This window comes from Cherax quadricarinatus, chromosome 73, assembly GCF_038502225.1.
Source record: "Cherax quadricarinatus isolate ZL_2023a chromosome 73, ASM3850222v1, whole genome shotgun sequence".
Taxonomy (NCBI): Eukaryota; Metazoa; Arthropoda; class Malacostraca; order Decapoda; family Parastacidae; genus Cherax; species Cherax quadricarinatus.
In genome coordinates, this window is record NC_091364.1 from 21,281,296 (window position 1) to 21,295,081 (window position 13,786).

Genomic DNA, 13,786 nt, shown 5'->3' on the forward strand with positions numbered 1-13,786 from the left:
TTGTAAATTTCGTAGTTGCTCCTTAATTCGTTCAATTTCTGTAACAGGATAATTAGCATTCGCTTGTACATAGCAGTCGCGCAACTGCCCCTCTAAATATCGTTGGAAACCATACTGTAACTGATTATATCTCACCCCTTGACTAATATAAAATTCCTTAATTCGCTTTTTGGCTATCATTTCCCACCAATTAACCAAAGCCACATCTCCAGGTGCTTCAACCACAAGGCGTTCCCACATATGCCCAAAAGACAAACGACTTTCCTCTCTCTTCAATAACTTTACATTTAATTTCCAAAATGATGGACCCCTTCTAGGCACACCCTCAATATCTACATCCATTACAACTCCTCTATGATCCGAAAAAACCACATTTATCACACTCACTCTCCGCACTGTAACCGCACTAGACACGTACATTCTATCTAATCTCGCCGCATAATCTCGTCTAATGAAAGCATGCTCCACCATGCCACCCCCCCACACACACATCCATTAAACCCACACTCGTCAATAAATCTCCCAGGAACCCCAAGCAACAACCCGCTCCTCGAGGCTCCACATCTTTTCGTCGTATTACACAATTCCAGTCTCCCCCTATTATCGCTACATTTGGTAAACTACGTAGATGATATACTAATACATCTTGTACAAAATGAGTTTTAAGTCGTACATCTCCCTCGGCCGGCCCATATACACCTACAAAACTTATATGTACTCTACCCCATAAACCATCCACCCTAATCACTCTCCCCTACCCCCTTTCACTATGGCGTACTACAAACGGGCTATTTTCCTTTACCAGAATGGCGACGCCTCCTTTTAACCTCGTCGCATATTCCATATACACATCGTAACCATCCATTTCTAACTCATATCCAATTCTGTAATTGTGTTCTTGGATAAATACCACATCCACATCTAAACGCACCAAAAATTCATTAAACCACTTTCGCTTCCGCTCAGATCTCAAACCGTTAATATTTATTGTCAAAACCTTAAAGTCAATTAATGGGATTTTCCTTTGGTTCTAGGTATAGACTTTTCACTTATACATTTTACACCTCTATCCCTCTCCCCTTTTTTGGGAATCACCTTGATAAACTCTTGTTTCGTGGATTCACTGTTCCCTTTCCTCTGTACATCCGCCCAAGACTTTTTCCCTGGCCTTTGGGCAGGAGTAAGCACGTCGTCTGAGTCTGGTGGGGTCGCAGTTCGCTTTCGCGTCCTACCCTCCACCTGCATTGGGATTTCTTTAGTACTATCATGATGCACCTCCACTTCTGCTATATTTACCATCATACCATGCGACACCCCAGACTCAATGCTTTCATCCGTCGCCTCACCATGATGCTCAACCGATCCCAAATTTGCACCTGGTTCCTCCACACGGTTGACGATCGACTCGTCTAACAATACATCCAGTGCCTTCACTAAAGACGCCGCTACATCCTCGTCCCCCATAGTGGGCAGAGTCTCTTCAAATACTTTATTTATATCCAGTGATGGTGATTCTTCTCGCTGTTTTGCATCCTCCAAAGCATTCTCCTGCGCTTTTTCTACCTCTTCACTCCAAGATGTCCGTTGTCGAGACGGGTGAGCATAAGACTGTTCTCGTCCCTCCACTTCCTCGACCTCTTCCGGTTGTTGCTGTTGCGATATTTGGAGATTCCCACGACGCTTACCACACTGTGCCGCTATGTGGTCATACGATCCACACAGCCGACACGTACGACGTTGCCCCGCATATGTTACATATACTTGAGTTCGAAATGCTTGCAACATAATATAGGACGGTATGGGATGGCGTAAGGTCATTTTGACTGAATATGTTCCCTCCAAACTTCCAGCATAAGGTCCAGCGGCCCACCGACCTGCAGAGGCCATATGAACCGTACCATAATTACGTAGTTCATCTTTTATAACAAATTCATTCGCCTCAAAAGGCACATTCCTTATTTTAACCCATGTGTAGTGTCGTGATACATCATGTAGACGTACTGATACAGCTGAATTGACGGCTATAATGGTTTCTTGATACTTATCCACCACCGCTTCATAAACATTTGCTGACGTCATTTTAACGAAGATCCGTGTCGTCCCATTAAGTGCTACACCACATATCTCTTCATTTGCGATACCGTAGGTATCACGGATAATCGCCGGTAGTAACAAGTCCATCGTGGCTCCAGTGACAGCCCCACGGGTCAACTCAATGCAAACAGTGTTGATGCGCCTGTAGCTCTGCAGCGCCATGTTGGTAAATGAGCAGCGCACGTCCTCACTTCTCAATGGTTGTGACGAACTGAGGTAGTTCGCCTGAAAACAGCAGAGGGGTGCCGTGCACAACCGCACTCCACCGAGGTCAGGCAGCGAATTGTCCCAAGTTATATATATATATATATATATATATATATATATATATATATATATATATATATATATATATATATATATATATATATATATATATATATATAATCAACCATAATGTACCCTACAGCCCTAAGGACACACTCATCCCAACCCCCTCCCACCGGGTTTGGGCTGCTTCCTGTTACTCCCTCTGTTTATTTAACCACAGATTGGGACTATGTATTTACATGTGTTGATTTAACTTTTTCACTTAATATTATATGGAGTAGTATCTTCCATAATAGCTAAAATGAATATACTGGGTTTTATAATATTATCTGGCCATCAATTGTTTAGCTTTGTACATGGGATGTTTCATGGTTGTAAACTGCTGGTTAAGCATCAGGGGACAATTTGAGCTACTCGACTCCCTCTCAGGTCGAGGTGAGGTCTGGTGTTAAAGCCTTACCTTGTTAGTACACACCTTCCACTGGTCGAGGGAGGGTCTGCTGGAGAATGTGGCTTTAAGTCATGCTACACTTCCTCCGTAGTTACCAGGAATTTGGGAAGACCTTTGCTGTGGTATATCTCGGCCTGAGAAGGCGGTTGAGGAACTCTTGAGGAAAATAGGAATAAGTGAACAAGTCTTAAGTGTTACTCCGATTATATAGACTGATCTAGAAAAAGAATTATTGCAAAATGGTCCCAGAGGAAGAACTCTGGTATTTGCATCAGTGTGGCGTTTGAACTTGTAAAACGTCTGTGTATGTACACATGCATCCTTTGACTCATCGTGATTGAGTCTCGAAACTGTCTAGAGTTGGTTGTAAATATTTAACGTATTAGTGACGTGATGATAAGGCTAATGATATGTTTTGCTTAGTGATTACGATATAAAGTTTTTAAGACTGAATTACTTCATGATCGAAAACTTAAGTGATTATTAATGTAGTTAATAAAACAAGCAGAAACTATAATAATTCTTTCTCCTTAGTAAATGAACCTTGTGCATGAACTCTAGACAAGATAATCTTCTTTTTTTTTTTAAAGTTTGTTAGGTGAAGCACTGTTCCTAACACGTACCAAGAACTGTATTTTCTTTGACTTAGTAAAACATGCCCCCTGAAGCACTAGTTTCCGCCAGCTGCTACACATCATATCAGCTCACACTGGAGGTCATCTCTGGTACTCCAGGTGTTCCCTCACAACACGTACCTCGTATTTCATCTACGACACTTTCTCTCTGGAGAATACTTCATGCAACGTTTGAACAGTTTGTTACTATCAAAATTATTTACTGCAATCAACTAAAGAACACTAAGGTAAATATTAATATAAATTTATTAAAGGTTTGCATTTAATACCCCGAAAATTGCTAAAGTAGAGCAAAAAAAAAATTACAAGGGTCTGTTTATATTATTAATGCATTTCAATTAACTTTTTACAATACTTCTGACACTTAAAAATGATATACCTTACGTATAGTGGTAATGTCTCCTACACTGCGAATTTATTCCTACACTATGTATAATAATGTATGCATAGTATACATATATAAATATTCTCGGCATACTATGCATGCATAGTGCACTATGTATGCAATACAAGGATATACTGTATATATGTAGGCTTACAACCATAAAGCTGGTCTTAAATGTTCACAACCTCACGTAGGACAGACTGGTTATAAATGACCATAATTTTTAAAGGGGTGGACCGGTAAGCCAGCGGAAGGCCTCGGTCAGATGACCAAAAGCTCCAAAGGCGGGTCATCATCTGACTAAGACCCGCGTCAGGAAACATTTGTCCTGTTTCCTGACGAACCTTACCTAACCTAACCTAACCTCACGTAGGTATGACACTAGGGGTTGATGGGTGGGTAACTAACAGGTGGGTGACCACTGCAAGGCTCTACTAGGGGTTGATAGGTGGATGATGGTGGGGGATTAACAGGTGGGTGACCACTGCAAGGTTCCTCCAGTTCAGGATCTCTGGTCTCGACTGCAGGTCATGACTGGGGACTGATATACTCTGCAATATTAGCAAGATTACTGCAGGACGAGAAGCTTCACAGATGAAATACAATGACGCAAGTCTATAGTCATGTCTTTAGATTTTTCTTTAATTGAAAGAGAAAAAAATATTCCCATCTGTGCCCTCCCCCCCCCCAAAAAAAAAAAAAAGTTATGTCATATATGAAATATATGTAAATCCGTGTGGGGCGAGTTCTAACAAATTCAATTTTTTTTTTTTTTTTTTTTTTTTTTTTTTTTTTTGTAAATTTTAAATTCTTACAAAAGTCTAAGTAACCTGACCAGCCGGGCTGTGGCTCGTACGTTGGTTTGCGTGCAGCCAGCAGCAACAGCCTGGTTGATCAGGCTCTGATCCACCAGGAGGCCTGGTCACAGACCGGGCCGCGGGGGCGTTGACCCCCGGAACTCTCTCCAGGTAAACTCCAGGTAACCCAGATTTAGTGAGATTCGAAGTTCTTACTAACTTCTTGCAATAATCTCTTCCTAAATATTCTGTATAAAAGTTCTAAGTTGCTACAAAATAAACTAATTCTTAAAATTTTCCCAAAATTATAACTCTGCTTAATGATAATATCGGAGACGGTGAATTATTATTCTGACCACAGGAATAAAAACTTAATTAGATGTGGGAAGCCCAATGGTGTAGCTAATGTTAGATACATTAATATTGAGAGGTGGGGTTGTGTGGGGGTGAAGGTGGGGTTGTGTGGGGGTGAAGGTGGGGTTGTGTGGGGGTGAAGGTGGGGTTGTGTGGGGGTGAAGGTGGGGTTGTGTGGGGGTGAAGGTGGGGTTGTGTGGGGGTGAAGGTGGGGTTGTGTGGGGGTGAAGGTGGGGTTGTGTGGGGGTGAAGGAGGGGTTGTGTGGGGGTGAAGGTGGGGATGTGTGGGGGTGAAGGAGGGGTTGTGTGGGGGTGACGGTGGGGTTGTGTGGGGGTGAAGGTGGGGTTGTGTGGGGGTGAAGGTGGGGTTGTGTGGGGGTGAAGGTGGGGTGGTGGGGGGGGGAAGGTGGGGTTGTGTGGGGGTGAAGGAGGGGTTGTGTGGGGGTGAAGGAGGGGTTGTGTGGGGGTGAAGGTGGGGGTGTAGGGGGGGTTGTGTGGGGGTGAAGGTGGGGTTGTGTGGGGGTGAAGGTGGGGTTGTGTGGGGGTGAAGGAGGGGTTGTGTGGGGGTGAAGGTGGGGATGTGTGGGGGTGAAGGTGGGGATGTGTGGGGGTGAAGGTGGGGATGAGGAAGTGTGGAGATGGATGTGGAGGTATGGAAGTGGTGGTGGGGATGGTGTGAAGCCTGGGAAGGGACTGGAGATGGTACCCCCGCGCCAACCACGGTGGGGCTGGCGGCGCGGTACCCCCGCGCCAACCACGGTGGGGCTGGCGGCGCGGTACCCCCGCGCCAACCACGGTGGGGCTGGCGGCGCGGTACCCCCGCGCCAACCACGGTGGGGCTGGCGGCGCGGTACCCCCGCGCAAACCACGGTGGGGCTGGCGGCGCGGTACCCCCGCGCCAACCACGGTGGGGCTGGCAGCGCGGTACCCCCGCGCCAACCACGGTGGGGCTGGCAGCGCGGTACCCCCGCGCCAACCACGGTGGGGCTGGCAGCGCGGTACCCCCGCGCCAACCACGGTGGGGCTGGCGGCGCGGTACCCCCGCGCCAACCACGGTGGGGCTGGCGGCGCGGTACCCCCGCGCCAACCACGGTGGGGCTGGCAGCGCGGTACCCCCGCGCCAACCACGGTGGGGCTGGCAGCGCGGTACCCCCGCGCCAACCACGGTGGGGCTGGCAGCGCGGTACCCCCGCGCCAACCACGGTGGGGCTGGCAGCGCGGTACCCCCGCGCCAACCACGGTGGGGCTGGCAGCGCGGTACCCCCGCGCCAACCACGGTGGGGCTGGCAGCGCGGTACCCCCGCGCCAACCATTACATAGTAACATAAATCCTTCTTGTTCTCCCTCTCCCCTGACTGCACCTCATTTCTTTCCCAAATCCATGAAAAAAAACTAAATACCCATCTCGTGTGCCGACAGGAAAGCCGCCTCCGCATGTCACCTGGTGGATGAATGGACAAATGATTGACGACTCGTCTGACTCTCCCCGCCCCGAAACTGTCACCAACACACTCACTCTGGAGCGACTAACTCGTGGTCACCTACACGCAGTACTGGGATGTCGAGCCTCAAACAGCAACCACACTGCACCTCTCCACACCTCCATCACTATAGAGATGAACTGTGAGTACCAATGCTTCTCATTATTGGTGGGGAAACGCTAAACCTCCATGGGGTCAGGTAGAATAAGTGACTGTGGCCAATCCTCCGTCAGGGGAATCGCCAGACAGATGCGCTACCTAGTATAGCACTTCACAACAAACGTCTGTATACAGACAAAATGTGGAACAATCCTGTGTACAGACACTGTACATACAATGTGTACATACAATGTGCACAGACACTATATACACTGTGTACAGACACTGTGTACAGACAGGTGGCTTGATACAGATGCCAGCCCCATTTACTTTGTGGTGGTTTTTCTTGACCACAGTGACATGTTACACTCGCTGTTACACCATGAGGTGAGCACCACAGTGACATGTTACACTCGCTGTTACACCATGAGGTGAGCGCCACAGTGACATGTTACACTCGCTGTTACACCATGAGGTGAGCACCACAGTGACATGTTACACTCGCTGTTACACCATGAGGTGAGCACCACAGTGACATGTTACACTCGCTGTTACACCATGAGGCGAGCACCACAGTGACATGTTACTCACTGTTACACCATGAGGCGAGCACCACAGTGACATGTTACACTCACTGTTACACCATGAGATGAGCACAGAGAAAGGTTTATTTCATATATTTTTTCTTAACACATCGGCCGTGTCCCACCAAGGCAGGGTGGCCCGGAAAAGAAAAACTTTGATCATTCACTCCATCAGTGTCTTGCCAGAGGCGCGCTTACACTACAGTTATAAAACTGCAACATTAACACCCATCCTTAAGTCCGCACTGCCGGCTTACCTGAATCCTTTCATAAATGTTACCTTACTCTCGCACCAACATCACGTTAAGCCCTAAAGTTCATTTGTCTCTTCGCTCCAATCTAACATACTCAAGCACGCTTGCTGGATGTCCAAGCCCCTCGCACACAAAACCTCCTTTATGCCCTCCAACCTTTCTAGGCCGACCCCCACCCCGCTACCCTCCACTACAGATTTATACACTCTAGAAATCCTTCTGTTTTGCTGCATCGTCTCTAAATGTACGAACCACCTCAACAACCCCTCCTCAGCCCTCTAGATTTCCAAACTACGAATTCTCTGCATTATATTCACAAGACACATTGCTCTCAGACAAGACATCTCTACTGCCTCCAGCCATCTCCTTGTTGCAACATTCATCACCCATGTTTCACACTCCATACCAACCATGGTATGGTTGGCAGAGCAGCACCCCACACCAACCATGGTATGGTTGGCAGAGCAGCATCCCACACGATATGAAAGTTGAGACGCATGTGTAACATCTGGATATCTTTATTGTAGACGTTTCGCCATCCAGTGGCTTTATCAATACAGATTCAAGGACATAATTGGAAGACAGGTATTTTATACCTTTCTTGCACAACTTGTCAGCCACTGCAACATCATGGAATCTTGGTTCAGAGGGCATCTACAAGACTTCACGGCTGCTACAACTAACCCATCTCTTTGGGAAGGACCTACTTCCACCGGGGAATCCCGCCTACCAGTGACTATGCCCCCGTCTGCTGCACGTCCTTATCCACTGATGCCTATATAACCGCCAGTCTTCTTGCCTTTGCTCCAGATTCTCCTCCATCACGATGCTGTGAACACTAACTCCAAGGCTGAGGGACTGATTACCTCATCTTTTGTATATAGTTCTACCGTCTTCCAATAATGTCCTTGAATCTGTATTGATAAAGCCACTGGATGGCGAAACGTCTACAATAAAGATATCCAGATGTTGCACATGTCTCAACTTTCATATTATCGGTATTTTATACCTTTCTTGCACAGCACCCCACACCAACCATGGTATGGCTGGCAGAGCAGCACCCCACACCAACCATGGTATGGTATAACTATAATACATTCCCCTCTTTGCTTCCATGGATAATGATCTTTGTCTTTACAGACTCCTCAATGCACCACTCACCTTTTGCCCCTCATCAATTCTATGATTCACCTCATCCTTTATAGACCCATCTGCTGACACGTCCACTCCTAAATATCTGAATACATTCACCTCCTCCATACTCTCTCCCTATAATCTGATGTCCAACCTTTCGTCACCTAATTTTTTTGTTATCCTCATCACCTTACTCTTTCCTAACATTCACTTTTAACTTTCTTCTTTTACATACCCTACCAAACTCATCCATCAACCTCTGAAACTTCTCTTCAGAATCCACCAAAAGCACAGTGTCATCAGCAAAGAACAACTGTGACAACACCCACTTATATATGTCCTAGTGTCTGCGTAATTGTCTTTCTAAATCAATTTGTGGGTATCATTTACCAGGGTAAATGATACATCGGGTCATCTTTACAAATACAGATGCCCAGATGTTGTGTTAATGTTGCTAGAATTACTGACAATTTTAGAAGGGCACAAGTGCAACTAATGTGACATTTTACTGTGGCAACGTTTCGCTCTCCAGGAGCTTAATCAAGCCGTTACAAATACATGGACACGGAGGGTATATATAGGCTTAGTGAGGTGTAAGGCACAATGTAATACTAGTAGTTGTAATACTAGTACTAGCAGCTGTAATACTAGTAGTAATACATGTGGTATTACTGTTACTAGTATTACAACACACCACCCCCATATAGAAGAGAGGAGCTTACGACGTTGTTTCGGTCCGACTTGGACCATTTACAAAGTCACACTAACGAGAAGTAGAGCAGAATGGGTATATATGGGCAGGAGGTGGTGGTAATAGTGGTGGTGGTAGTGGGGAAGTAAGGAGGAGGAGGAGGAGTCAGTCAAATACTGAGAAAGGGGAGCACTGCAAGGGAGCTGGGTGCCCACAAGGGAGCTTGGTGCCCACAAGGGAGCTGGGTACCCACAGAGGGTAAGAGCAAGAACACAGAGGGGGGAAATAAAAAAAATAATGAAGGAACAAAAACCGCAAGGCAGCAGAGAGACAATCCAGATGAGAAAAAAGGAAAGGGGAAGAGGGAGAAGAAGAAAAAGGAGGAATCAGGTTAGGTCACGAGTGTTGTGAAGTTTGGAGCATTTTACAATGTAGTGGGAGAGGAAGGCATCTACAGAGACGAAGCCAGGGCTAAGATTCATACAAGGAAAATTGTGTATTAGAGAGGATTCGACCAGACGGCGACTGTTAAAGTTGGAAGTAGGGAAGACAGTTATAGCAGAAGACCAGTCAATAGGATGACTGTGATCTCTGACAGAAAAGAGCATTGTTAGTGTCGTTCCAGTCACGGTATTGTGATTTTTTTTATTTACTAGTACTACAACGATTATATTGCGCCTTACATCTCACTCTAACCCTATATATACCCTCTGTATCCATGTGTTTGTAACGGTTTGAAAGCTCTTGTAGAGCGAAACGTTGCCACAATAAAATGTCACATTAGTTGCATTTATGTCCTTTTATCTAACATACCCAGATGTTGCACACATGTTTAACTGATCATCTTTGCAATACTGAATACCATTGATACACACGTTGTGTAAAGCTGATCTATCTGAAAGCACTCTTTCTGATCAACGGGTAACATTTCTCACTAATTGGGCCCAATTAGTGAGCAATGTTACCACTGTGGCATTCAGTGTGGCTTAGAATATTCTTACTCAGCGGCATGAAGAGGTGGATGATACCACTGATGAGGTAACTGTGTAACTCAGCTTGACTCGTGAGTTCCCACTCTGACTCGTACAATATAATTATGAATGTGCGTTGAAAGAACACTACAGCAGGCCTATTGGTAGGCAGGGCCTTCTCAGTCCCAAACCCTCTACCTGGAGGGTATTCCGGGGATCAATGTCCCTGCAGCCCGGTCCATGACCAGGCCTCCCCTTGGATGAGCGCCTGATCAACTAGGCTGTTACTGCTGGCTGCACGTAGTCCAGCGTACGAACAACAGTCCGGTTGATCTGGCAGTGACTAGGTATCTGTCCAGCTCCCTCTTGAAGACAACCAGTGGTCTATTGGTAATTCCTCATGTGGCTGGTGGGAGGCTGTTGAACAGTCTTGGGTCTCGAACACTTATTGTGTTTTCTTAGTGTACTAATGGCGCCCCTACTTTTCATTTGGGGTATGTTGCATCGCCTGCCAAGTCTTTGCTTTCGTAGGGAGTGATTTCTGTGTGCAGATTAGGGTCCAGTCCCTCTAGGATTTTTCAGGTGTAGATTATGATGCATCTCTCGCCTGCGCTCCAGTGAGTACAAGTCAAGTGCTTCCAAGCGTTCCCAGTAGTTAAGGTGTTTGATAGAACTGTTATGTGTAGTAAAAGTTCTCTGTACATTCTCTAGCTCTACAGTTTCACCTGCATTGAATGAAGATATTAATGTACAGCAGTATTCCAGCCTAGAGGAAACAAGTGATTTAAAAAGTATTCACTGGTTTGGCATCTTTTGTCTTGAATGTTCTCATTATCCATCCTATCATCCTCATCGCACATGTGATAATGGCACTGTTGTGGTCCTTAAAGGTGAGATCCTCGGACATTACCACACCCAGGTCCTTCACATTACTTTTCCGCTCTATTGTGTGATTGGAGTTTGTAGTATACTCGGTTCTAGTTATTTCCTCCAGTTTTCCATAACGGGGTAGTTGGAAAACAAACCATACCCCGGCCGGGATTGAACCCGCGGTCAGAGAGTCTCAAAACTCCAGACCGTCGCGTTAGCCACTGGACCAGCTAGCCACAATAAGATTCGTCCAACTAGGTATATTTCTACACGGCAGTGAGGGGACTTGAGCTAGAGTTCGTCACGGCCACGCTAGCTGGAGATTCGTCTGTAAAAACTTGCATTTGTGGTGCCTGTGCTAACCTTCCTATGGTGTAGAAATATACCTAGTTGGATGAATCTTATTGTGGCTAGCTGGTCTAGTGGCTAACGCGACGGGCTGGAGTTTTGAGACTCTATGACCGCGGGTTCAATCCCGGCCGGGGGTATGGTTTGTTTGCAATCGTGTCATTACGATTTCGTGAGTCATGTTGACGGAGTAGTTGGAATTTGTCTTCAATGAACATCATATTGTTCTCTGTTGCCCATTGGAAAACTTGGTTTGTCATCTTCAAGATTTGCGGTGTCCTCAGTGAATGACACACTCACGCAGATCCTAGTATCGTCTGCAAAGGATGATACGGTGGTGCTATGGTTTACATCTGTCTGATATGTGAATGAGGAACAGGATAGGGGAGAGTACTGTGCCTTGCGGGACAGAGCTCTTCGCTATGGCAGCATCTGATTTAACTGTGTTAGATTGCTTAGAAAGTTGAAGATCCATCTGCCTACGTTGCCAGTTATCCCTTTATCACGCATTTTGTGTGCTATTACACAATGATCACACTTGTCAAAGGCTTTTGCAAAAATCTGTGTATACTACACCTGCATTCTGTTTGTTTTCCAGAGCATCAACTGCAACGAAATTATTTTCACAACCTGTTATCAATATTACCCTAGAAATAAGCTTAGTAATTCCATTAACTCGTGTGCAAGTCCCACTCAAAACCAACACCTTTCACTTGCAATATAAACAATAAACATTTTCCTGGGATTTAGTTTCACTATAAACATAGCGTTCCTATGAGAGGTCGCTAGAAAATTTATATAAATGTTTTGTTCTGGCTGTGCTTCAAAATTTGGGCTAAATATTTTATGCAAGCATATAGGAGAGTGAAACTTGTGACAACGTTTCGGTCGGACCATTAACTAGTCAGGATATTGTGACTTATTCTTTAATGGTAAGTCAATTTACTAGTGTTTGAAGTCAGTTTAGACTCTGAATTCTCTTCTTACTAGTTAATAAGTTAGTGGCACCTACACTCAGGAACCAGTCAAAGCAATTTTAAGCTAATATTATCCATCTGAGAATATTATGTTAGATGGTTAATAATTTATTCAATTTACAGAACAGGTGAGGCGTGAACCCATGACAGGTGAGTGGTAAAACTCACAGGTCAGTGTCCCTGTGTGGTTGTACACTGGCCAGTGAGTTTCAAGACTCACCTGCCATGGGTTCGAATCCCATCAGTTGTGATTTTTACAAGACTCACTATATCGTAATAATACGGTTGCAAACAAACCATACCACGTTTGGGGTTTAAACCCGCGATCAGTGTGTCTCGAAACTCCAGACCGTCGCGTTAGCGGTCTAGAGTTTTGAGATTCTGATCATGGGTTCAAACCCCACCCGTGGTATGGATTGCTTACAATCTTGTTATTATGATTTCTTTAGTAGTGATAATATTGAAATTTACGTAACTAATTAATAATGAATCAAAATAGAATAATGAAATAAGGTCATATTACTCAAGAAATTGCTTGTAATAAACATCATCTCAGATCTCTGCAACCCAATTATCTCTTCAAGGGGAGCTCCTGGGTGTAGTGAAGAGGCTCTTGGTCTGAGAAATTAGACCTGTTGGTCTCCTTCCTCAGATCGAACCTAATTACCCCCTAATCCCCCCTTCCCTATCCCATCCTCCCTTTTCCCTTTCCTCCTCCCCATCCCTCCCTTATTCCCTTCCTCTTTTTGGCCTTTAGGATTCTTCCCACAGGCACCCTAGTTCCTAGGTAGGGGGAAGGGTACTGGGGTCCATCTCATTCCGTTGAGGTTCTTGGCGGTGGTGTAGTTTGCCGTGGAATCTGGATCGCCTGAGGATGTCCCGATCCCCCTCTGGTCTCCTGGGGCGGTGGCTTTGGGTGTCTATTGGGTGACGGGTGTATCTCTGGAGGCCACTTTTTGGATTCCAGGGATGGTGGCCAAAGGAGGTATGCTTTGTGGCAGATATCCGGCCGCCCTCTCTTTTGTCCACTGAGGTAGCTTGGCAGATGTGAGGTTGCTATCCCGGATTGCTGGCTTACTGGCATGAAGGGTAAGGTATGGCACAGATTCCATGCTGCATATGTGCTACTTGTGGTGCTGAGGCCCTCTTGGGCACAGAGGGAGATTTCCAGCCCTTTCATTCCTCCTAGGAATTATTCCTCCCAGGTCCCCCCTTTTTTATTCTTTTTTTATTTTTTGTTTTTCTTTAATACAAAAAGAACCCAATCCATGAACCTGCTACCCCAGGGCCCCTTCTTGATATTGCACCCCATTCTGACCCTGCCTCACTTTTTGACCACTCTTTGGACACTTCTACTGCCCCTGTACCTCTTGCTGGTGCTGTTTCATCGC

At 45.7% G+C, this 13,786-nt stretch overlaps 1 protein-coding gene across 2 annotated transcripts in view; it reads left to right on the forward strand.

Moving 5' to 3' along the window:
• LOC128705400 (nephrin) overlaps positions 1 to 13,786 on the forward strand; it is a 505,892-nt gene that overhangs the window by 270,863 nt on the left and 221,243 nt on the right. The window contains exons 1-2 of one of the 2 annotated variants that reach the window (XM_070100633.1): positions 2,861 to 3,677; positions 6,406 to 6,609. In XM_070100633.1, coding sequence (XP_069956734.1) covers positions 6,435 to 6,609 — 175 coding nt within the window. In that variant the 5' untranslated portion in view covers positions 2,861 to 3,677; positions 6,406 to 6,434. Of the gene's footprint in view, positions 1 to 2,860; positions 3,678 to 6,405; positions 6,610 to 13,786 lie in introns of those variants that run through there. The other variant, XM_070100632.1, reaches the window with a different exon arrangement.